The sequence below is a fragment of the Scyliorhinus torazame genome, chromosome 29 (genome assembly GCF_047496885.1).
Source record: "Scyliorhinus torazame isolate Kashiwa2021f chromosome 29, sScyTor2.1, whole genome shotgun sequence".
NCBI classification, from domain to species: Eukaryota; Metazoa; Chordata; class Chondrichthyes; order Carcharhiniformes; family Scyliorhinidae; genus Scyliorhinus; species Scyliorhinus torazame.
The window spans coordinates 34,195,216-34,221,257 of record NC_092735.1 but is presented as its reverse complement, the minus strand read 5'-3'; the positions used below and the strand labels follow the sequence as shown (position 1 = coordinate 34,221,257).

Sequence of the window (26,042 nt, the reverse complement as noted above, 5' to 3'; positions counted from 1 at the left end):
GTATCTAACCCCGTGCTGTACCTGTCCTGGGAGTGTTTGATGGGGACAGTGTAGCGGGCGCTTTACTCTGTATCTAACCCCGTGCTGTACCTGTCCTGGGAGTGTTTGATGGAGACAGTGTAGAGGGAGCTTTACTCTGTATCTAACCCCGTGCTGTACCTGTCCTGGGAGTGTTTGATGGGGACAATGTAGAGGGACCTTTACTCTGTATCTAACCCTGTGCTGTACCTGTCCTGTGAGTGTTTGATGGGGAGAGTGTAGAGGGAGCTTTACTCTGTATCTAACCCCGTGCTGTACCTGTCCTGGGAGTGTTTGGTGGGGCACTGTTGATGGTTGGTCAGTGATTTTCTGACATTACCAGAATGAAAGGTAAGCACTCAGGAAATCCACCTATGGATGGGATTGCAAAAAGAAAGGTTTTACGGGTATTCCGAAGGTACAATGCCAGTTCCTCCTGAAGCATAGCCAGTTGGACTTTGCCAGGTAGTGAACTGGAATCTGAAGCGGGCTATAAATTCCAGCCTCTGCAACCTAGTGCTGCAATATACTACACACTCATTAGAATTGATGGACTGTGTGTTGTTCATCACAGGAGGGATCTCTCTCAGAATAAGGTACCCATGAAAACCAAATAATTAGAAAATAATGATGTGAGGCCATTAAAATTAGACTTTATTGTAAGTGCACTCCAGGAACATAAACACACACACCAAAGTAATTTAACATACATGGATGATGATTCACCCCCCCACTTAAACTTTGTTCACACAGGTTCTCTACTTACTTTCCTTGTCCAAGATTCCACTTCCATTAGCTGCTCTTCGGCTGTCTCGCTGATCAGGAACCAAGGGCCACCTCTGCACACCTTGCAGAGGGGAGTCACCGTGACGGCACTGAGTGTCATCTGAAGGTAGGTGGAGCTAGGGGGTCTACAGTTGTGTGAGGCCCACCAAGCGGCTCCTAGCTGCTTGAACATTCAGATTCCCTCTCTGGGGATTCTGGGCAGTTAATGGATAAAACGCCTGTCGGAGTTTAAAACCCCTCCAAGTCACTTTAGCTTTCCTGCCTCGCCTTCCAGAGTTGAAGTGCTTCCGTAGCGGCAATTCCTTTTTCTTCCAGGATGGTCCTAGCAGCAGCTTCTTCACACCAGGCTCCAATCCTGCATCCATGGTCAGTGACTGAGAGCTACCATCCGACACGGTGGCAGTGGTGATGGGGCAGTTATTTTACCCCATCACCCTTTGTCTTTCCTTTGCCAATTCAGACCACTTCACAGGTCATCCAAAGGGGTGAAAGTAGTTTCACTTACGGACCCCTCTCTCTGTGGTCTTTTTGCAATCTTTCCAAACTGTCACTCCACAGTGTCGGCTGGATCGCAATCATCTGAGGTCGGCAGCGAATTTCTCCCATTGCCTGTACGAGGAACTGGGAGGGTCGACCATCTGGGCTGCTCTCCGTCCTCATCAGCTCCAACCCCCCCGCCCGCCCCCAAAGGGAGATGGCACATTTAAGGTGGATGCAGGCAAAGTGGCAGCTGCTTCACTCCAAGCAGCCGGAGGCCGGAGGTCACACACCCGCCGCTCAGAAAGAAACCTCCTTTGTTAGGAGGTTAAATGTTTTGGTTGCAATGTTCCGCAGGGCAAAGGTGGGGGCATCTGGCATGAAGGTTAAGAAGAGCTGGTGCTGCTGGGTCTGGATGGCATAGCACTTGTGGTCCTCAGCTATAATGTAGCACTCTGCTGGGGAATGGGTGAAGCCGGTGTGGAATTCCTCATAGAGAGATGCTGAGATGGGAAGATTGAACAATAAGAGTCTGAATGGGAGTAAAAGATTCACCTACACAAATCATTGTAAGTTGCAAAAAGGGATAAGAAAGGCCATTTTAAAACATTTCGAGAAGGATAGCATTGAAAAGCAGAGATGTTACATTAAACTTGTTCCAAGCATTGGTCAGACCACATGGTGTATTGTCAACAACTCTAGTCTTTTTTTCATTTATGGGATGTGGACGTCGCTAGTTAGGCCAAGCATTTATTGCCCCTCTTTAGTTGCCCTTCAGAAGGTGGTGGTGAGTTTCCTTCTTGAACCGCTGCAGTCCCTGTGGTGTAGGTACACCCACCGTGCTGTTAGGGAGGGGGTTCCAGGATTTTGACCCAGCAACACTGAAGGAACGGCCAATATATTTCCAAGTCAGGATGATGAGTGACTTGGAGGGGAACCTCCAGGTGGTGAGGTTCCCAGGTATCTGCTGCCCTTGTCCTTCTAGATGGCAGTGGTTGTGGGTTTGGAAGGTGCGGCCCAAGGAACCTTGGTGAGTTACTGCAGTGCATCTTGTAGATGGTACACACGGCTGACACTGTTCATTCATGGTGGAGGGTTTGAATATTTGTGGAAGGGGGAGCAATCAAGTGGGGCTGCTTTGTCCTGGATGGTGTCAAGCTTTTTGAGTGTTGTTGGAGCTGCGCTCATCCAGGCAAGTGGAGAGCATTCCATCACACTCCTGACTTGTGCCTTGTAGATGGTGGACAGGCTCTAGGGGAGGGGGGGGGGGTTACTCACCGTAGGATTCCCAGCCTTTGACCTGCCCTGGTAGCCACAGTGTTAATGTAGCTCGTCCAGTTCAGTTTCTGATCAACGGTAACCCCCAGGATGTTGATTGTGGGGGATTCAGCGATGGTAATGCCATTGAATGTCAAGTCCAAAGAATATTGAAGCACTGGTGAAGGTGCCAAAAGAATTTGTAAGGACAAAATCATAACTGAGAGGATATATCTATCAGGAAAGATTGAACAGATCACGTTTCCTTTCTTGAGAAAAGAGAAAATTGAGGGATGGTCTGTTGGAATCTTGAAGATAGTGAAAGAGTTTTCTAGGGTAAATGTTGAGAACGTTTTTCCACTTGTCTAAAATTAGGTAATAAATAGAAAAGTCGCTAATACATTCAGTCAGGAGTTCGGGAGAAACTTATTTTCCTGGAGATGAGTGAGAATGTGAAATTCGCTACTGCAGGGAGTGGGTACGGTGAGCAACATTGAAGGGGAACCTGGGTAAAGGTGAGGGGGAAAACAAAACGGGTTGTGATGGTGGGGTTCGGAAGAGGCTGTTTCTGAGCTGCAGACTCCATACAACTAAAATAATACCACACCTTTTACTTGCATAGGGTTCTTCACGCAGCAAAACATACCAACTTTCATGGAGGGGATGGAAATAGGACAGCGTTTCCAAAAGGAAAATCAGTGAAAGGAAAGTGCAATGTTGAGGGGAGCAAGATGGCCAAGATTACAGGGTCAGAGAAAAATAATTCAATCTGTCCCATTTGACCAGGAAGGGGGAGTATATAAAACCCTGCGCATCTTCATCGCACTGTCCGCGAGCATTTCACACGGGGAAAAACTATTCCCGTGAAGACTTAAGGAGCTCAGTTCCTGATCAGAGGGGAGGGAAAACGGTATTGCTGGTGTTGCACCTGGATCCCCGGCTTCCCGGGGTTTGGGGGGGGGGGGGGGGGGGGGGAGGGGATGGATGTGGTGCAGGCCAGAAAGAGTAAATGTGCGACCGGTGAAGTACTTTAATTATTTTCACCTACCAGGCTTGAACTCGCTTGAATCTGTTGGAAAATATGAAGAGGCGGCCAGGGTGTAAAACAGTCGCAGGACTGATTTGCGTCTCTCAGGAGGAAGTACCGCTCCTGCAACAGTTCCATTGAAATAAACGTCACAATTAACACCTTTCCTGGTAAATTATGTGCAAGCAGCTTTCCTCATCGGGCTCACCGTCCAACTGGGCCGGGAGTTGGGGTGGCTTTGGAAGGAACACAACGAAAGGCAAGCAACCAGCAAAGACACAAAACGAAACAGAACGGAGACTCTGTTGAACTCATAGAATACCGCCAGTGCAGGCCATTCGGCCCATCGAGTCTGTACAGACCTCCCCGAAAGAGCACCCATCTATGCCCACTCCCCGGCCCCGTCCTCATAACCCCACCTAACCTGCACATTCCTGGACTCTGAGGGGCAATTTAGCATTGCCAACCCACTTAACCTGCACATCTTTGGGCTGTGGGATGGTACTGGAGCACCCAGAGGAAACCCACGCAGCTTGCCGAGAGTCGGTGTACAACCAAGCGTTTTTGCAGCACTGAAAAAGCAGGCAGTGCAGAGGTGATCTAATCATTTAGGGACGTGGGTGTCGTTAGCAAGGCTGACATTGATTCCCTGTCACTGGCTGCCCCAAGGTGGCGGTGCTGAGCTGCCTGTCTGAGCCGTTGGAGCCCCCGTGGTGTAGGTACACCCACAGTGCTGTTGGGGACCGAGTTCCTGGGTATTGATCCAGCGATAGTGGAGCAACAAACTGATATTTTCCAATTCAGGTTGGTGAGTGGCTCAGGAGGGAGAATTGGGAGGTGATGGTATGCCCAGGAAATCTGCTGTCTCTGTCCTTCTCGATATGAAGGCTACGGGTTTGGGACAGGGACTGACTCGGGGCCAGGGGTAGGCCTCTCCCTCCTCCTGGGGAATATAAAAATCAAGTCTTGGACTCTATCAGATGCGGTGGGTTCACCTTCTTTACAATGAGAATGCGGAAGAGAATCACCACATGCCGTACCAATAGGACAGTGACAATGTTAAAAGTGACAGTAACATGGCTCCACAATGTGTTTACCTTGCTGTTGACTTTGATCAACACCGTGAGGCTGCAGGGTGAACAAGTTCTTGTTCTGTTCTCTGTTTATGAGCAGGAGACTGGACAAACACAAGAGATGAGAAAGTACCAGCCAAGACAAAACAGCTGAATGTGGGTAAATATTAATGACTTTACCGAGAATTGCTAGTTATTACTTGGATTGATGGGTCTGTAATCAGTAAACCTCAGTCCCCGAGACTGTTTTAAATCACACATTCAGCAAATCGAGATTTTTTAAAAACCCACAGAACCTGCCACCTCCAGAGAGTGACACAAGCACAAACATTCGATGATGAACAATATTTACCATCTGGATCAGGATTCAGCGTCTCAGCTTGGATCTATTTATTGGGATGAAACCTTATTCCCACTGGAGAGAATTCAGTGCACTTTCTCCACTGTGTTGACTGTCAGCCTACATATTAATGCTCAAGTTTCCAGAGCAGGACTTGAACCCACACATAGAATCCGTACAGTGCAGGAGGAGGCCATTCGGCCCATCGAATCCACACTGACCCTCTGAAAGAGTACCCCACATAGACGCACTCGCCTGCCCTATCCCTGCAAGCCCACCTAACCTGCACACCTTTGGACAGTGGGAGGAAACGGGAGCACCCGGAGAGAACGTGCAAACTCCACACAGTCACCCGAGGCCGGAATTGAAACCGGGTCCCTGGCGCTGTGAGGAAGCGATGCTAACCACCGTGCCGCCCACCTTTCTGAATTAGGGGCAAAAGGCTTCCACTGAACCACCTCATCTCTCTCTCTCTCTCTCTCTCCCCCCCCCCCCCCCCCCCCCCCCCCCACGGACTGCAGGACACTGATTTGGTCTTACATAACTTACCCAAGGATACTCGGGTGTAAGGGAATGCTGGTTGAGAAGGAGCGTTGATGTGTCATGAGACAGGTCTTTAAAGGTTCCAGTAACGGGCTCCAGAATCTTTCAACTAACTGGGGGCATAAAGCAAATCCAAATCGAGTTAAGAAAGCACACCTTTTTTTTAAAACAGGTGGAATGTGCATATAACCATCCCAAATCTACAAACCCAAGGAACTAACAGTCTTCCCAAACACTCTCACACGATATAATTCTAACAAAATAGCTGACAATCCTTGAAAAGATTTTCAAAAAAGTTTCGCAGCAAGAGAGACAGAATACATTGCAGCTGAGGTGCTAATGAACTGAAATCTCGGTAGTCAGTGATAATCATCGAGGTCAGATAAGTTTATTCCTCAGATTTGCCCCCTCAAACTTTGAACAGTGCGGAGGTAAATTTCAACCAGCAGCAGGGTCATCGAGACTGGCCTTGCGAAGGAGGGAGAGAGAGGTGTCGGAAAATTAGTCCCGGGTTGAGAAGGGGACAGAGACTGAGATGGGGACTCATGCTCTTGATCACTGTCTGATAGTCTTTGAATTAAATATGCAGAGGAATGTCAAGGGGGAACTGGTGTACATCCTTCCATAACAACCAAACCTCATCTCCGTCTTGTCCTACACTTACTGTTCCGAGTGGACACATGAGCAGCTACTAAGATTTGGGGGGGGTGGCAGAAAAAGTTAACTCACCTCAGTTTGAACTTGCTGCAAAGAGGGGGCTGGTCCACACAGCAGGCACACTTCCACCCCAGGGACCAGCTGAAAGGTCAGCAGCCTGTGGGGCACCTGGAACAAGAGACCGAGAGAGGCACAGTGCTGAATGATTCAGTTCCCCAAACCACGAGAAATACAAGCTCGGTAATGTCAGTGACTATCACTGTCCGACGGAGGGAGACAGCAACCGGCAAATCGGACGGAAACAGAAACTGCTGAAACGTTCAGCAGGTTAGGCAGCATCGACAAGGAAGCAAACGGAGTTCAAGCTTCAGGTCGACAGCTCCTGTGTTACCGCCCGACCTGCTCAGCAATCATGTTTGTTCAGATTTCCAGCACCCTCAGTATTTTGCATTCTTTTCAGCGACAAAGGTAGCTTTATTCAAATTAAAAGAAATATTGATTTCAAACTGGGAAGATCTGTGCTGAGTTAGAAGATCTCGGACCACATTCTAGGTTCTACAATTAGGTTCAGCGCCTGAACTAGGGCTACAAAAACAGGAACAAGGTAAACAGAAGCAGGCGTGGGCCATCCAACATCGACCCCCCCGACCCATTAATGTAGCAGCTAACAGTAACCAACTCCTTGAAGTAGACGGTAAACGGTCACCATCTCCGGTAGAAACCTTCAATTGATGGGTGTATTTAACCTTCACGGTGTATTTAACGTTCCACAGGTATAGAGTCACATAACCGTGCCGAAACACTGGGCGGCGTTGCCAACTTCCACCCCAGCAGGCCAGCGAAGGTAAAAACATATCGGGCAGCTCTGATACCCCGAACATGGCTACCAAGGGACATGTTTGAAGACTAGGGAAGTTATGCTGCAACTGTATACGGTGTTAGTGAGGCCACACCTGGAGTATTGTGTTCAGTTTTGGTCTCCTTACCTGAGAAAGGACGTACTGGCGCTGGAGGGTGTGCAGAGGAGATTCACTAGGTTAATCCCAGAGTTGAGGGGGTTGAATTACGAGGAGAGGTTGAGTAGACTGGGATTGTACTCGTTGGAATTTAGAAGGATCTTAAGAAACATATAAAATTATGAAGGGGATAGGATAGATGCGGGCAGGTTGTTTCCACTGGCGTATGAAAGCAGAACGAGGGGGCATAGCCTCAAAATAAGGGGGAGTAGATTTAGGACTGAGCTCAGGAGGAACTTCTTCACCCAAAGGGTTGTGAATCTATGGAATTCCTTGCCCAGTGAAGCAGTTGAGGCTCCTTCATTAAATGTTTTCAAGATAAAGATAGATAGTTTTTTGAAGAATAAAGGGATTAAGGGTTATGGTGTTCGGGCCGGAAAGTGGAGCTGAGTCCACAAAAGATCAGCCATGATCTCACTCAATGGCGGAGCAGGCTTGAAGGGCCAGATGGCCTACTCTTGCTCCTAGTTCTAATGTTCTTATATTTCAATCTCGGTGTTCAGAATCGCCGACATGGTGTTGAAAAAGGAGACCCAAAAGCTCAGCCGTTTGGGACAGGACCAAAATATGTAGATGTGGTTAGCTGGCCCCCCTCACACAGCGCTCGCACCCGTCCTCAACCCCCACAATAGAGAGACTCATTCTAGCTCTGGTCAGGTGCGTCTAAACACTACCTTAAGCTGGATCAAGCTCAGCCTCGCACAGGAGAGCCCTACAAAGGACTTCACTCCGCACCTCATCCTCCAACATGGCCCCAGCGCCTCATCCCACTTGGCTTTCACCCCCTCCACCGAAACCGAATCCTCTGCCAGAATCCACCCATATATACCTTCCTCCAACCCCAAACCCGAAAGGATCCTCTCCATCAAGGAGGATTGTGGCGCTTCTGGGAATGTCGGGAACGTTCGGCTAATAAAACTTCGTACTTGTAGGTACCTAAACGACTCCGGGCCAGAATCCCAATCTTCTCTTCCAATTTCTCCAGACTGGCAAACCCATTCAGTAAAATCACAGCTGATATCTGATCTCAACTCCACTTTCCTACCTCACCAACATATCCCTTTGTGCTCAAAAATCTACCCAATTCCATCCTGAATACACTTAATGACTGAATCTCCACAGCTTCCTGGGGTAAAAAATTACAAAGATTCACAACCCTCTGAAGGAAGAAATTCATCCTGGCTCGGTCCGAAATGCCCCACCCCCATAACCTGAGGCTACGATTCTGTGTTCTTTCCGTGAGGAAACAGCATCCACCCTGTCAAGGAATACATTACATTTCAACGAGAGCACACCTCATTCTTTGAAACTCTGGGCTATTCTGCTTAAACAGGTCCTAATCCCCTACTGTCCTGGATGTTTGAGAAAGACATTTAGTCTTCAATAGTGGTGTCTTCGCTGTTAAAACCGGCCAACGTTCAGTATCAGGATAAAAACAAATTACCACGGATGCTGGATTCTAAAACAAGAACAGAAAATGCGGGACAACCTCAGCATGTCTGTGGAGTGAGAAACGGAGTTAATGCTTTGACTCCAAAGCTTTGACAAAGAGTCATCCAGACTCGGAACCTTATTTCCGTCTCTCATTCTCCACAGATGCTGTCAGGCCTGCTGAGATTGTCCAGCATTTTATGTTTTTGTTCCAGAATCAAGGCTTGCATGTGTAGAAAGTCCATTTAGGCGAAGGTGGGTTGCATGGTAAGTACAGAACTCTACCCCAACAGGGATTTGCTGTCTCTTTTGGACAGCAAATCAGAAAAGATGAAGCGAATGAAGAAATAATTAACCCCGGTTATGTCTGTTGTCTTTTATCATCTTAAATTGTCTTGCCAGACACACTGTTCCTTTAACAGAACATGGTGATATTTTGAAACGTTGCAAAGTCCCTAATGAAGCAACCCGAAAAATGGTTATCCATTACTGAAATGCTGTCTGTGCAGCCCGACAGCGATTAAATGCCTGCGCACAGGTCCCCCTGTGAAATGGAACAAATAATGAATGTTCCTCATGCAAATTGCAAGCATCTCGACAGAATAAATTAATTTTAACGAGCACAATCTCTCCGGCTGGAATCCCAATTTATGCCGAGTGAGCTGATCCTAGTGGGTGCGATACAAGGGGGCCACAACAAGCTGAGCTATCCTCTGGGTGCCTGATTGCTATCAAATGATTCCTCACTGCAAAGTGCCAGTGTAATTTACTAATCTGTGGGTGACACTGGCCAAGGCCGCTCCCTTGAGGCCTTGAATAATCAGCTTGCAATAGGCCTCTTCAAGTAGGCAACCGTGCAACATGGCCACTAGAATCATGTGAAGGCCGGTCTGGGTGGAGTGGAGGGGGGAGCGGGTTCCCTTTAAAATTGCAGAAAGAGGCCACTCGACCCATTATTTCTTCACCGGCAGATGAACAAGTCGCTCACTTTCTAGCATGTGGTCTGTAGCTCTGCAGCTTGGGGCACTTGAGGTGCACATTCAGACAAGTTTCAAATGAGCTGAGTGTTTCCATCTCCACAATACTTTCAGACAGTGAGTTTGACCGCTAACACCCCCTGGATGAAAATATATTTCCTCATCTCCCCTCTAATATTTTTACCAACCACTTTAAATCTCGCTGTACTCCAATACATTCCATAGTGAAAAACCGGCTGACTCTCACTTTGTTGGATAGCTAGAACCCAATTCGACCCATATAAAAAGAACATTCCTTATGGCAAAAATGCTCAATTACGGCATAGGGATTTATTTTTATTTTTCCCAATTAAGGAGCAATTTAGGGTGGCCAATCCACCTCCCCTGTCCATCTTTAGGTTGTGGAGGTGAGACCTACGCAGACACGGGGAGAATGTGCAATCCACACGGACAGTGACCCAGGGCCGGATCGAACCCGGGTCCTCGGCGCCGTGAGGCAGCAATGCTAGCCACTGCACCACCGTGCTGTCCTGACATAGGGATTTATAAAGAGGTATCAGCAAATCATTCATGGCACTGTGCTGACCAACACAAGTTGTTTTCCATTTAAGATGGCCACAGAGTTGAGCAAACCCCCTCCACCCAGTGGCCAGAATCTACTCTTGTTACAAAACTTGAAATGGAAATGCTGACAAACCAACTTGCAATGTTGTCAGCAAAATCTGACCAAACACCGTGACACGGTGGGTGGCACGGTGGCACAGCAGTTAGCACTGCTGCCTCGAGGTTTGATTCCGGCCTCGGGTGACTGTCTGTGTGGTGTTTGCACGTTCTCCCCGTGTGTGCGTGGGTTTCCTCCGGGTGCTCCGGTTTCCTCCCACAGTCCAAAGATGTGCAGGTTAGGTGGATTGGCCATGATAAATTGCCCCTTAGTGTCCAGGGATGTGCAAGTTAGTTGGGGTTGCAGGGATAGGGCAGGAGTGGGAATAGAGTGCTCTGCCAGAGGGTCGGTGCAGATTCGATGGGCCGAATGGCCTCCTTCTACACTGTAAGGGTTCTATGGACAAGAGGAATAAAGGTTTGTAGACGGGGAGTGAAAAACCCAACGGACAGATGGTTACTCACGGTAGGGCTGCCATGTGGCAGATAGATGGGGTAATCCCGCGATGAGCTGGGCGCCAAGGATCCCACCAGCCACGCCAACAGCATTACCTCCTGGGCCGCGAGGCGCCACCACTTCTCTGTTGCCACGACGACTTTGCCCATGACCATGAGGCACCCAAAGTTACTCTCCGCAGCCGCAGCAGCAACAAATACATCCAGTGCCTCCTGAAGCAGACAGGGAGCAAGAACCGCTTTAACTTTTCAAACACCGCCCAATCTGCTTGAAAGGACTAATAGGCAAGGCTAGGTTACAGAAAGGTAGTCAGGCCGAGTGTGCAGGGCGCTCGTCATCATTCTTCATTGTGGAGACCTGCTGGGGTTTGTATTCAAGGCCGACTGAGCAGATGAAATTCCTTGGGACACTTGTAACTAACCGCATGAGCTTGGGACTCAACTCAATCTCCTGGCAGGTTTTCCCTCCTAAACCCCTGGCTCCCAATAAGTATTCACATCTATCTCAACCAGACAATGGATGGCAGGTTAAGGATCTCTCAAATTGCAAAGAAAGGCCATTATCTGTTGAGGTCCAATGATATACAGGTTTGGCGAATTGGCCATGCTAAAATTGCCCCTTAGTGTCCAAAGATGTGCAGGTTAGAGGGATTACGGGGATATGGCTGCGGTGTGGACCTGGGTAGGGTGCTCTTTCAGAAGGTCGGTGCAGACTCGATGGGCTGAATGGCCTCTTTCTGCACTGTAGCGAATCTATGATTAGCATTGGGAGAAACCTTTACTGTTCATTTAGCAACTGCTTTGGTTTATCTTGGCATGCTTGATGGAGCAATAAAGAGGGGAGCTACACAGTCCATATTTTGTCTAACCTGGGAGCGTTTGACAGGGCAGTGTACGGGAGCCTTACTCTGCACGTAACTCATGCTTTAATTGAGTTGGGAATGTTTGATAGGACAGTGCACGGGGAGCCTTACTTTGCACGTGAAGCCTTACTTTGCACGTAACTCATGCTGTAACTAGGCTGGGAGTGTTTGATACTGACAACAAATTCTAAAGAGCAGCTAAGGTAAGTTCCACTCTCCACTATTCTTCCTCTATGCTCCAACCCACTTGCGCTTTGCTCCTGTAAGCGTTTCCAGAAAACCCTGTGCAAATAATATGTCAAAAGTTTAAATTACGGGCAATCTTTGCAAAGGGACTCATCAAGGTGATTCACCACTCTCGGTGGAGCAGTCTTCCATTATACCAGCAAGCGGGGTTGTGTCGGACTCCCCTGTCACCACTAACCTGCAGTATGTCAGAGTCCGGAGACACCACACAATCCACGCACTGTGTCAGGTCCCCAATCCAATCTGAGGCAGCCAAGAAACTGTCAATCAGCTTGTAACAGGCCTGGGGAAACAGCAAGGGAACTCAGCTCAGATGCAGAATAACAGTAACCCAGTCAAAGCCTTTTCACCAGCATTAACACGGATGCCAATAGATTGGAACCAAACATTACGAGACTCTAGAATTTAAAATATTAAGTTTAAGCTGTGAGGCCTTCGAGCAATCCAGTTGGTCTGTGAGAATTACATTCCTTCAATTAGCCGTTTTCAATTGCCCAGTAATTGTAATCCGATGATCTGATAACCATGTGACCCCATTTCCGGTCCAATTGGTGATTGGGAATCACATGCCTCCACCCTACCTCCAGCCATCCTCTTGTTCTGTGGGCACCTCTCGAGTTAAAGGATAGCAATCAGGAGCTGGAACCCCGGCTAACCCACAGAAAGATCCCACAAATGGCAATGTGATTAATTAATTGTTTTAGCAAGGTTGTCTGAGGGATAGTCACTGAACAGGACACCAGGGAGAACTTCCCTGTTCTTCTAGAAGCAGTGCCAAAGGACCTTTACCATCAACCTGAGGGGGCAGACGGGGCTTCGGTACCATCTCACCCAGTCTGACACTGCAGTGCGATTTGTGTTAGTCTACATTTTGCATACGACCTTGAACCTGCAACATTCTGACTCCCAATGAGGACCGGCTGACACCAAACAACGTGTCTCATCATTCCAGTCTCACTCACCCGCAGTTCCCTCTTCAATCGCTCCACATTCTTCAGGTTCACCAGATCGTCCAAACCAATCACCAGCACCTTGTGAAATTAGGAGCACACGGTTAAGGTCTATCAAAGCCAATAGCTAACCCTTCCCACTCTGACAGAGAATCTCTGTAACAAATGTAGCTCAAACAGGCTGAGAATTCTGTGGTGAGTATTCACCTCCTCACTCCCCAAAGTCTGTCCACCATCTACAAGGTACGAGTCAGGATTGTGATGGAATACTTTCCTGGATGAGTGTGGCTCTGACGATCCTCAAGATGCTCGACACCACTCTGGACGGAGCAGCCAGTTCGATCGACACCTTATCCAGAGGAACATAGGAAGCAGGAGCTGCCATTCAACTCATCGAGCCTGCTCTGCCATTCAAACAGATCATGACTGATCGGCACGGTCGTACAGTAGTTAGCACGGCTGCCTCACAGCACCAGGCACCCGGGTTCAATTCCGACCTCAGATGACTGTGTGTGTGGAGTTTGCACGTTCTCCCCGTGTCTGCGTGGGTTTCCTCCGGGTGCTCCGGTTTCCTCCCACAGTCCAAAGATGTGCAGGTTCGGTGGATTCGCCATGATAAATTGCCCCTTAGGCTGGGGTTGGAGGAATAGGGTGGGGGATTGGGTCTAGGTAGGGTGGTCTTTTGAAGGGCCGGTGTGGACTCGATGGGCCGAAGGGCCTCCTTCTGCACTGTAGGAATTCTATGATATGAGGATCTATACCTGTGCCATTTTCCCCACTATCCCCAAAACTCTTGATGTCACTGGTATCCACAACGTATTGATTTATTTCTTGAACATGCTGATTGAGCTTTTACAGTCCTCTGGAAAGGAGGATTTAAAAGATTCACCACCCTCTGAATGAAGCTATTCCTCATATCAGTCTTAAATGACAGACCAATTATACTGTGACCCCTGGTTCTAGACACTCCAGCCAGGGGAAACATCCAGTCCCTGCACCCCTGATGCACAGTAGCAGCCGTGTGTACCATCTACAAAATGCACCACAGCAACTCACCAAGGCTCCTTAGACAGCGCCATCCATACTCACAACCACTACCTAAGGATAACGGTAGCAGACACCTGAAAACGCCCCACCACCTGGAGTTCCTCTGCAAGCCACTCACCATCCTGACTTGGGAAATATATCACCGTTCCTTCACCGTCGGTGAGTCAAATCCTGGAACTCCCTCCCCAACACCGCATGGACTGCAGCGGTTCAAGAAGCCAGCTCACCACCACCTTCTCAAGGGGCAAATAGGGATGGGCCAATAAATGCTGGCCTAGCCAGCAAAGCCCACATCCCTAGAAATAATAAAAAGATCTGACAGCATCTGTGGAGAAAGGGCGGCACGCGGCACAGTGGTTAGCACTGGGACTACGGCACTGAGGACCCAGGTTCGAATCCCGGCCCTGGGCCACTGTCCGTGTGGAGTTTGCACATTCTCCCCGTGTATGCGTGGGTTTCACCCCCACAACCCAAAGATGTGCAGGTTAGTGGATAGCCAAGCTAAATGGCCCCTTAATTGGAAAAAAAATTGGGTACTCTATAAGAGTTAACGTTTCAGATCGGTGACTATAAACTGTTCTGATGAAAGGTTATCGACCTGAACTGTCACATTTGTTCTTCTCTCCATAGATACTAACTGACCATCTGAATTCTTCTCGCATTTTCTGTTTCTTTTTCAGTTTTCCAGCATTTACAACATTTTGCTTTGATATCATTTGCCTTTCCGTGTTGTAAAGCTGGATCAGGTTACTGAGATAGGGAGACACAAAGCCATGGAGGGATCTGAACACAAGGATGAGACTTCTAAACATGAGAGGGAGAACTGGGCCAAGAAATACAATTGTTACTTTGCAGGCACAGCAGTCACACCTTTCATATCCTCAAGCTGTCCCAAAATGCTTTACAAACAATGAAGGCATTTTAATTTGTGGTCACTGTTTTAGTGTACAAAATGAGATTGTCATTGGTGCATAACTAGGTTCCACAAATGACCTGATAATCTGTTTTAGTGATGTTGATTGAAGGATAAATATTGGCCAGGATGGTGGGGAGAACTTCCCTGATCTACTCCCAAATAGTGCCAGGTTATCTTTTACGTGTACTCGAGAGGGCAGACAGGCTTAATATCTCATCTGAAAAGCGACAGCTTGGATTCTCTTAGTGCTCATGCTGGGAGTGTCAACCTGGATTTTTTGCGCTGATATCTCTGGTGGTCCGGGTCTTGAACCCACAACACTGTGACACCAAAGCGAGAGTGCTATCCACTGAGCCATGGATGACGAGAGCAGCACTAACAGCACCAGTCCTGCAATTCTTCCATTTTTCACACGGAGCATCCTTTGGCATCAGTGACAAAGCTGTTGGCCCACAGTACAAATCTGGCCAGTGGGAAGCTGACATCTAACAGGCCGCATGTGCCTGAAGGCCTTTTCCCCTCCACCGCTGGACGTCACAGCAGATATAGCTGTCTTTTAAAATAAAACTCTGTCAATCTGAATAAGACTTTGCATTGCGGACTCACCATGGCGCTGAACACGTTGTCCAACAGGCGGCTTAGGTAAAGGTCACTTGCATTTTCCTCAGAGGTCATTGAGATGAGAGTGATGCTGCGTAACCATAGAAACAAGCTGTTAGCACAGTATGGACTACATCCTCGGCATTTCGTTTGGGAACCTATGCAGCTATTTCTGAGGGTCTGCTAATGTGCTTCTGGAACACAAACGTCAAGTACTGTGCAAAACAAAAATGTACAGTATTCCTTTAATAGGATTTTCTGCGTTCTTACAAATGTTACTTTCCTACGCTCCCCTCCTGAAGGTATGGTGAACCATCTGTCCTTAAGTGCCTCATCCAAGTTTTAAATCTTCACCTTGAGTGCCCAGGCTATGAACGTCAGTGAGCTATGTGGTCAGCATCAAGGCCTGAGTTCACTTGACAGCCATAGGCCCCAGCAGTGAGTCACTGGTTAGCGGTTAATAATGGCAGTTCCAGGCTAATTGCCCCACTTTGGGTGCCGAGGTTTGATTTGATCGACTGCACCCCCCCCAAACACACGGGGACCTCGGCGTCGTGAGGCAGCAGTGCTAACCACTGCGCCACTCCCGCAATTGTACTTTTGGGATGCTCAGGACTGTAAGGGTTAACACGGGACCGAGGAAACAGAACCACCCACATTATACGAAATAGAAGCAGAAGTAGGCCATTCAGCCCCTTGAGCCTGAGCCTGCTCCGCCATTCAATAAGTTCATGGCTGATCAGTTTGTATTTCAAATTCCACGAATTCCACATTCCCATCTACTGCCCGGTAACCTTTGATTCCCTTGCCCAACAAGAATCCAACTCTGCCTTAAAAATACTCAGTGACCCGCCGTCTCCTGAGGCAGAGAGTCCCAAAGTGGCACAACCCTTTGAGTGAAATTTCTTTTCCTCGTCTCTGTCCTAAAAGGGTGGGCCCCAATTTTAAAACATTGCCCCCGCCTACTTCTGGACTCACCCACAAAAGGAAACATCCTCTGGGCAGCATGGTAGCACAAGTGGATAGCACTGTGGCTTCACAGCGCCAGGGTCCAAGGCTCGATTCCCCGCTGCGTCACTGTGTGTGCGGAGTCTGCACGTTCTCCCCGTGTCTGCGTGGGTTTACTCCGGGTGCTCCGGTTTCCTCCCACAGTCCAAAGGCGTGCAGGTTAGGTGGATTGGGCATGCTAAATTGCCCCTTAGAGTCCAAAAAAGTTAGGAGGGGTTATTGGGTTACGGGGATAGGGCGGAAGTGAGGGCTTAAGTGGGTCGGTGCAGACTCGATGGACCGAATGGCCTCCTTCTGCACTGTATGTTCTATGAATCTATGTTCTATGAATCCTTTCCACATCCAAACTTGATGAGATTGTTCAAGATCTTAAATACTTCAATCAAGTCAACTCTCACGCTAAACCCCAGTGGAAATTAGCCCAGCCTGTCCTATGATGATGTGGAGAGAGTCACATGGGAGTAGCGGAGTGTAAGTGACTCTGGTTGAGGTTGGCATGAAGATAGCGCCCAGGGTGGGTGCTGCAGCTAAAGGGAGATTTGGCTGAACGGGACGGACTTTTAAAAAATCCGTTCATGGGATGCGGGCGTCGCTGGCTGGGTCAGCATTTATTGCCCATTAAGAGTCAACCACATTGCTGTAGATCTGGAGTCACGTGTACGCCAGACCATGTAAGGATGGCAGATTTCCTTCCCTAAGAGACATTGGTGAGCCAGTTGGGTTTTTACGACAATCACCAATAGTCATCATTAGACTTTTAATTCCAGATTTTATTTTATTGAATTCAAATTTCACCATCTGCCCTGGCGGGATTCAAACCAAGGTCCCCAGAGAATGACTCTGGGTTTCTGGATTACTAGTCCAGTGACAATACCACTACGCCACTGCCTCCCCACAAAACGGAGAATCCCGGCCCTAGTCAGGACTTTATCCTGTATATAGTTGTGTTATTAATGAAGTTATTATACAACCGTACAAGCCTCTGGACCTCTTCACGAGACAACATACAACCTTACAGCACAATCGAAAATGAAAAATGTCCAGGGACCATGTGGTGAAAAGCTAAAAATGTGCTTTTAAAAAAAGAATGTACAGAATGAGGCCATTCAGTCCATCGTGTTGGTGCTGGCTCTCCTCTCTCCAAGATCAACCCAGCTAGTGCCCCCCCCCCCCCCCCACTGTTTCCCCACAGCCCTGCAAATGTTTCCCCTCAGTTAATTAGCAACTCTCTTTTGAAGGTCACAACTGAATCTGCCTCCTCCACCCTCACAAGTAGCGCATTCCAGATCCCAACCACGTACTGCACAGAAAAAGGGTTTTCCTCACGTTGCTTTTGGTTCCTTTACCATTCACCGTATTGGTGTTATCTGGCTGTTCCACCAATGGGGAACAGTTTTTCTCTATCTACTCTGTCCCGACCACCCCCCCCCCCCCCCCCCAATAGTTTTAAAAACTAACTTGCTCTCAATGCTCTCGTCGCAAAGCTCCTGTCAATCCTGCCCACAGCTCAGCTTTCCCCTGCTGTGAAAATCATTCTTGTTTTTAAAAAAAAAATCAATATGTGGCCCATGCGTTGGGTGTTTCCCGTGGAACCAAAGGCAGCTTGGATTCCTGGACTTTTGTTTGAGCTCACCTCTCGTGGAAAACTCTCCAACAGACCCTGGTGTTGTCGGTGCAGGTGCTGGTTAGAAGCACGTCCTGGTTACTCCCAAACATGTGCACTCCATTCAGAGAGCCGATTACAGAGAATGGAAGCTGCAAAATAAAAGGGACATCGCTGGTAATGTACTGACCGCAAAAAAAGACATTCGAATCATCGAAGCTGTTGCCTCCAAACCAACCCCAAGTTTTAAATCATTAAAGGAATTGATGGGGTTAATAGAGGGACAAACAATTCCCACTGGTGGGAGCATCCAGAATTAAATTTAGAGCTTGGACTTTCGTTGATGATGTCAGGAGCCACTTCTTCACACAAGAGCCGGCGTCAGAGGCTGGGTATTCTGTGGCGAGTAACTCACCTAACTCCCAAGGTACGTCCACCATCTGCAAGGCTTAAGCCAGGAGAGGATTTCCAATCACCAGAGGAACGGGAGCAGTGTGCCCCGATGGTGTGTCAATATCCTGATGCTTCTGGGACATGCTGGAATTTTCAAAGTGAGGGGATAGGGAGGTGGTGGGGTTGAGAACTTGCTCACCATTAATGGTCTGTTTAGCTGCTTGAGAGGTTTGTTACTGGGCCAGGAGACAATTTTCAATTAATAAATGGCGAGCCCCAAACCACTATGTGGTTCAATGTGGGAAGCAATGAAGTAATTAATTTTTATGATGAAATTTTTTTGGCAGTAGGGAGTTTTGTACCGGATAGGATGCAGCACCTTTTTGGCCAGTTTTGTGCTGAGTGTGGCTGCTGGCTCTGTGAGGTGTTGCCTCCTCTCTTCTGCAAGGCAGTGGCAGGTCTCTTCATGCCATCTGCACAAAGGGGCTGGTTTAGCACACTGGGCTAAATCGCTGGCTTTTAAAGCAGACCAAGGCAGGCCAGCAGCACGGTTCAATTCCCGTACCAGCCTCCCCGAACAGGCGCCGGAATGTGGCGACTAGGGGCTTTTCATAGTAACTTCATTGAAGCCTACTTGTGACAATAAGCGATTTTCATTTCATTTCATTTTCAGTGGTCTGGATGAGTGCAGCTCCTACAACACTCAAAAAGCTCAACACCATCCAGGACAAAGCACCCCCTTTGATCTGCACTCCATCCATCACCTTGAACATTCACTCCCCCCACTACCGATGCACAGTGGCAGCCGTGTGTACCAGCCACAAAATACACTGCAGCAACTCACCGAGGTTCCTTAGGCAGCACATTCCAAACCCACGGCCTCTACCATCTAAAAGGACAAGGGCAACAGATGCATGGGAACACCAATGCCTGCAGGTTCGCCTCTAGGCCACACACCATCCTGACTTAGAACCTTTTTAAAACATTTTTTTAAATTTTTTTTAAAAGAGTACCCAATTCATTTTTTCCAATTAAGGGGCAATTTAGCACAGCCAACCCTAACCTGCACATCTTTGGGTTGTGGGGGTGAAATCCACACAAACACAGGGAGAATGTGCAAACTCCACACGGACAGTGACCCTGGGCCAGGATCGAACCTGGGACCTCGCCACCGTGAGGCTGCAGTGCTAACCACTGCACCACCGCGCTGCCCTTTTAAAAATTTAGAATACCCAATTCATTTTTTTCCAATTAAGGAGCAATTTAGCGTGGCCAATCCACCAACCCTGCACATCTTTAGGGCTGTGGGGGCGAAACCATGCAAACAAGGGGAGAATGTGCAAACTCCACACGGACAGTGACCCAGAGACGGGATCGAACCTGGGACCTCGGCGCCATAAGGCCGCAGTGCTAACCCACTGTGTCACCGTGCTGCCCATAGAACCTTTTTAACCACCTTTTCTACTTATCGTGCTGCCTTCTGGGACCTAAGGACATGCACCCAAAGGCCCCTCTAGTCCTCTGTACTTCCTAGCGTCCTACCGTTCATTCATTGTGTATTCCCTGGCTTTGTTAGTCCTTCCTAAATGCATCAATTCACACTTTTCAGGGTTAAATTCCATTTGCCCCTGTTCTGCCAGTCTGACCAGCCCGTCTACATCACCCTGTAATCTAAAGCTTGCCTCCTCTCGATTTACACCACCAAATTTTGTGTCATCTACGAATTTACTGATCATACCCCCCACATACCCTTCTAGATCATTAATGTACTACAAAAAGCTAGGGACCCAGCACCGATCCCTGCGGTACACCACTGGACACAGGCTTCCAGTCACATAAACAACCTTCAACCAACACCCTCTGCCTCCTGCCACTAAGCAATTTTGGATCCATTGTGTTAAATTGTCCTGGGTCCAATGGGCTATTACCTTCTTGATCAGTCTCCCATGCGGGATCTTGCCAAAAGCCTTACTGATGTCCATGTGGACTCCATCAACTGCACTGCCCTCATCTACACACTTAGTCACCTCGAAAAATTCAATCAAATTTGTCAAGACATGATCGCCCCTTGCCAAAGCCATGCTGACTATCCTTGTCTCTCCAAGAGGAGATTAATTCTGTCCCTCAGAATTTGTTTATTATTTCCCTGCCACTATGGGGCTGTTTAGCACAGGGCTAAATCACTGGCTTTAAAAGCAGACCAAGGCAGGCCAGCAGCACGGTTCAATTCCCGTAACAGCCTCCCCGAACAGGCGCCGGAATGTGGCGACTAGGGGCTTTTCACAGTAACTTCATTTGAAGCCTACTTGTGACAATAAGCGATTTTCATTTCATTTTCATGTTAGACTCACTGGCCTGTAATTACCTAGTTTTCCCTTCTTTCCTTCTCGAATAATGGCATATTAGCTGTCTTCCAGTCCTCTGGCACCTCACCTGTGTCCAGAAAGAATTTGAAATTTAGCATCATAGCCCCTGCAATCTCCTCTCTTTCCTCACATAGGAGCCTAGGATACATCCCATCTCAGCCTGGGGATTTATCCACTTTTAGAAGTCCGCTAAAACACCTCCTACCTCTCAAAGCTAACTGGTTCAATTACATCACAGTCCGTCCGTCGCGTCCCCCGCCTGCTTTCTATGCCTACATTGTCCTTCCCCTTCCGTGGCCAGTGGGCACTGCAGGGGTTGGATTGCTTTATCAACTCCTCGTTTCACATTTTGATTTGAGCTTTGCTACGTTTCCGTTCTTCTTCGTTATATTTGGGCAGCGCCATAACCATGAGCGGCGCCCTTTAATTTATCTCTCAGCTTGTTTCTTTTAGTATATGGAGTTGATTGGACCCTAAAGTAAAACATCGTCCTTCTCCATGTCAAAACACTCACTTAATACCTCGCCAACATCTTTTGGCTCAACGCACAAGTTGCTACTTTGGTTCCTAATGGGTCCTACTCTTTCCCTGGTTTCCCTCTTGCCCTTGATGTACTTCAACACCTTCTCAAGGATGGTCGCAATCAACGCCATGCTTTGCCAGATGGCTCACGGACTCAAGAATGAATAAAACGGTAGGAGGGGGCAGCACAGTGGCGCGGTGGTTAGCACTGCTGCCTCATGGCTCCGAGGAACTGGGTTCGATCCCAGCCGCGGGTCACTGTCAGTGTTGAGTTTGCACGTTTCCCCCGTGTCTGCATAGGTCTCACCCCCGCAATAATCAAAGACCCCTCCCGCCCGGGTTATTCTCCCTTCCAACCTCTTCCATCGGGCAGGACATACAAAGATCTGAGAACACACACTAACGCGTTCTTCCCCACTGTTATTAGATTCCTGAGTGACCCTCTTATGGACAGAACTGATCTCTCCACACATCTCCTCTCCTGAGTAGCATTGCACTCCGAACATGCTTCACCCGATGCCCGTGTCTATGGGCGGGAGTCTCCGGCCGCGTCCACCCAGCGATCGGGAGAATCCCGCCCCGAGGTGAATGGACGTCTCCGTTGTCCGTGTCTCGCCTGTGGCATTCTTGCGACGGGTGGGGTGGAAGAATCCAGCCCTATTTATTCACATTGTATATTTATCGTGTGTCCTATGTTTTTTCATGTATGGACACGATCTGCCTGGACTGTACGCAGAACAATACCTTTTGTCGTTCCTCGGTGCGGGTGACCATGAACCCAAATCTTGGTCAGCACCGAGGCCGGCCGGCCGGTCAGCATCAAAGGCCGGCTGGAAGGTCAGCACTGAGGCCGGACAGACGGTCTGAACTGAGGCCGGCCGGACGGTCAGCATCAAAGGCCGGCCGGACAGTCAGCATCAAAGGCCGGACGGACGGTCAGCATCAACGGCCAGCCGGACGGTCAGCACTGAGGGCGGACGGGCGGTCAGCACCGAGGGCGGACGGGCGGTCAGCACCGAGGGCGGACGGGCGGTCAGCACCGAGGGCGGATGGGCGGTCAGCACCGAGGCCAGACGGACGGTCAGCTCCGAGGCAGGACAGAAGGTCAGCACCGAGTCCGGATGGACGGTCAGCACCAAGGCCGGACGGGCGGTCAGCTTGAACAGGGGGAAGATGGCATCTGCAGTGGCACAAGCGGGCATCACACCCTTTGCCAGCTGGTGTACGCCATTCTTCATAGCTGCAGCCTCTGACGAAATGACACTAGCCCCTAATCCTCCTGAGTGCAAAAAAAACCCACATTTCATTTAAATTGCAAATAGAAAATAATTTTTTTCGGGGGGGAAAAAGAACAAGGAGGCAACAGAGCACAGAGAGCGCAAGCCGAGCCAGGTTACCTGCCTGCTTTCCCCCTTGCTCCTGCAGTACAGGGGGACCCCACTGCTGGTGGCCAAGCACAACAACTGCGCACTGACCGCCATCTTGCTCGGCCAACCGTCTCCCTCCGCCCGCCTTCTCTTTCCCGAGGCATGCCGGGGCGCCTCAGCGTCGCCTGGTAACCGCTCCCTGACGACCGCCCGCGCAGGCGCCTCCGCTCCCTGACGACCGCCCGCGCAGGCGCCTCCGCTCCCTGACGACCGCCCCGCGGAGGCGCCTCCGCTCCCTGACGACCGCCCGCGCAGGCGCCTCCGCTCCCTGACGACCGCCCGCGCAGGCGCGCTCCGGCAAAGGTTTGCTACTTTCTGCCCCTCGTGCTCTGCAGTCTCTTCTGGAAGCCCCCCCATGGGCATTCCTCAAATTACGGCCATAAACTTCAAAATTACAGGCAAAACCTGATCAAGTGGCAGCATAACTCTCTGCTGCTAAACATTTGGCCTTAATAAAGCTGCTGAAGCACCCTCCTTGAGCAAGATATTAAAAGAGTGTTAATTACCTGTAACCTTCCAGCCTGGTAGAAGCTTTCTCTTCAGAACGTTTGCAGGAGTTTTGAAAGTTATTCAAAAGTTTAATTGCAAAAACATATATTTACACGGCACCTTTACCCGCAGGGTGGCACAGTGGTTAGCGCTGCTGCCTCACAGCGCCAGGGACCTGGGTTCGATTCCCGGCTTGGGTCACAGTCTGTGCGGAGTCTGCACGTTCTCCCCGTGTCTGCGTGGGTTTCCTCCGGGTGCTCCGTTTCCTCCCACAGTCCAAAGATGTGCAGCTTAGGTGGTTAGTCCTGCTGCCTCGCAGTGCCAGGAACCCGAGTTCGATTCTCGGCTTGGGTCACCGTCTGTGCGGAGTCTGCACGTTCTCCCCGTGTCTGCGTGGGTTTCCTCCGGGCGCTCCGGTTTCCTCCCACAAGTCCCGAAAGACGTGCTTGTTAGGTGAATTGGACATTCTGAATTCTCCCTCTGTGTACCCGAACAGGCGTCAGAGTGTGGCCACTTGGAGATTTTCACAGTAACTTCATTGCAGTGTTAATGTAAGCCTACTTGTGACACTATTAAAGATTATTATTAAAGTGCCCCTTAGGGTGGAGTTTCAGGAATGGGGTGGGGGATTGGGCCTAGCTGGGTGCTCTTTCGAGGGGTCGGTGAAGACTCGATGAGATGAATGGCCTCTTCTGCACTGTCGGGATTCTATGATCCTAGTGGAACATCCTGAGGCACAACACAGGAGTATTTTTTAAAAAAAATTTAGAGTACCCAATTCATTTTTCCAATTAAGGGGCAATTTAGCGCGGCCAATCCTCCTAACCTGCACATCTTTGGGTTGTGAGGGCGAAATCCACGCAAACACAGGGAGAATGTGCAAACTCCACACGGACAATGGCCCAGAGCACGGATCAAACCTGGGACCTCGGCGCCGTGAGGTTGCAATGCTACCCACTGCGCCACCGTGCTGCCCCAACACAGGAGCATTTTAATGGTACTGAACCACATCCGCCAGATGACCAAAAGCTTAGTCAAAGATTTTAAGGAGTGTCTTAAAGGAGGAAAGCAAAGTGGAGGCGAGGGGGAGAATTCCAGAGCTTGGGACCTAGGCAACTGAAAGCAAATCAAATTGAGGATGCACGCAAGGCCGTGATTGGAGGGATTAGGAAGGGGCAAATCCGTGGCGGGATTTGAAAACAAGGATGAGAATTTTAAAATCAAGATGTTACTTGACCGACAGTCAACTAGAATTGCTGTGGGTCACGACACGAGAAGTAGAGTTTTGGATACATGAGCTTAAGTTTACAGAGGGCAGAATGTGGGAGGCCAACTGGGTGTTTTTTTATTTGTTCTGAGTGCCGCTGGGTGGGCCAGCATTTGTTGCCCATCCCTAATTGCCATTTCAGAGGGGGGCAGTTAAGAGCCAACCGCATTGCTGTGTGGGTCTGGAGTCACGTGTAGGCCAGACCTGGTAAGGACGGCAGATTTCCTTCTCTGAAGGACATTAGTGAACCAGATGTGTTTTTACCACAATTGGCAATGGTTTCCTGGTCGTCATCATCATACTTAATTCCAGATTTCCTTACATTGAATTCAAATTTCACCATCTGCCGTGGTGCGATTGGAACCTGGGATCCCAGAGCATTACCCTAGGTCTGTGGATTACTAATCCAGTGACAATACCGCTACACCAACGCCTCCCCTAGCGGACATTGTGTACATTGGAATAGTCAGGTCTGGAGGGAACAAATGAGGGTTTCAGCAGCAGATGACTTCGACCAACCTTTGTGTGTAGAAGAGATTCCTAATTTCATCCTGAAGGATTTGCTCCAATTTTGTCACTACATCCCCTAGCACTAGACACCCCAGTCCCCGGCCGTCAGAAATCAGGTAGATGGGCGCAGTGGTTAGCACTGCTGCCTCACGGCGCCAAGAACCCCGGTTCGATCCCGGCTCTGGGCCACTGTCCGTGTGGAGTTTGCACATTCTCCCCGTGTTTGCGTGGGTTTCGTCCCCACAACCCAAAGATGTGCAGGGTAGGTGGATTGGCCACGCTAAATTGGCCCTTAATTGGAAAAAATGGATACTCTAAATTTATATTTTAAAAAAGAAATTGGGTAGATAAAGATCCCAGGCAGGATTCTGCATTCCTGAGACTAAGTGTTGACGCCGTTGCAGGATTCGTGGACTTTCATGACAGCAAAACTGGAGCTGAACCTGGACCGATTCAGCAACTGTGGAGGGGTTAGTACCTGCGCCACGTGGAACACAATTATTTCCAATGAGAAACGGTGCGGGATTCGCTGGGTTCATGATTGACACTCGGGAGGCTGACAAGCTGCAGCCACACATACACATTACTCTCCCCACACACACTCATCCCAGCCAAGAAGATGGCACTGGTTGTGCTGGAGCGCGCCCATACAGCTGATGGGTCAGCTGGGGCCAGAGGGCACCTAGGGGGGTGGCCTGGGCGGAACACCTATACGACCCATGGCCCTACGTTCACAGTGGGCTGTTAGCGGTGTGCGCAGCTGCATGGCTGCCTTGCCGGCTGCGGTAATGGTGTTGCGTGCCCGTCCACCCCGACCCCACAGCCCACCTCCTGGTACAACCCGCTACTCCCCCCGGCCCTGGCAGAAATCCCCCGGCCAGCGGCACAGCTGTCAGCAAACTCTGGCGATGTTGGGCACTTTCCGTCCCCCCTCCCTCTCCCTCAGCAGCCACCGCGCCGGTTTCACGATTTTTAAAAGCGCAAGTGAACCGCGCCTTCGGGAACTCTGCCCGTCGGAGGCGGAGCATCGCGGAGGCCCCGGAGAATACCGGGTCAGGCCCGTTAATTACAGGCAAACGGTGTTTACTGTACGTGCGTTCCGGAACACATTGACGGC

The 26,042-nt window shown here is 49.4% G+C and overlaps 1 protein-coding gene across 4 annotated transcripts; it reads right to left on the bottom strand.

The window, feature by feature from the left end:
- Nucleotides 1-651: 651 nt before the first annotated feature.
- Nucleotides 652-22,855, bottom strand: fuz (fuzzy planar cell polarity protein). 4 transcript variants are annotated; one of them, XM_072492381.1, is made up of 12 exons: nt 22,630-22,848; nt 19,189-19,317; nt 17,982-18,103; nt 15,347-15,431; nt 12,790-12,858; nt 12,006-12,110; nt 10,728-10,931; nt 6,251-6,346; nt 5,528-5,634; nt 4,663-4,742; nt 3,587-3,688; nt 652-1,784 (listed from the first exon to the last, which is right to left on the bottom strand). In XM_072492381.1, the coding sequence occupies exons 3-12, from the start codon at nt 18,062-18,064 to the stop codon at nt 1,582-1,584; spliced, it is 1,134 nt and encodes a 377-aa protein (XP_072348482.1). In that variant the 5' UTR covers nt 18,065-18,103; nt 19,189-19,317; nt 22,630-22,848; the 3' UTR covers nt 652-1,581. The 4 variants fall into 4 exon arrangements, with proteins under 4 accessions (XP_072348482.1, XP_072348480.1, XP_072348481.1 ...); XM_072492379.1 differs by lacking the exon at nt 19,189-19,317 and having other exon boundaries at nt 22,630-22,855; XM_072492380.1 differs by lacking the exon at nt 19,189-19,317 and having other exon boundaries at nt 22,634-22,848.
- Nucleotides 22,856-26,042: the final 3,187 nt, after the last annotated feature.

Coding starts and splice junctions, on each gene's coding strand:
- fuz (XM_072492379.1), bottom strand. CDS start 22,713: ATGGCGGTCAGTGCGCAGTTGTTGTGCTTGGCCACCAGCAGTGGGGTC. Junction 12,111..12,789: donor GATTGAAGAGGGAACTGCGG/GTGAGTGAGACT, acceptor CTGTTTCCCCAG/GCCTGTTACAAGCTGATTGA. Junction 4,743..5,527: donor TTACACCCGAGTATCCTTGG/GTAAGTTATGTA, acceptor GTGTTTGTCCAG/TCTCCTGCTCATAAACAGAG.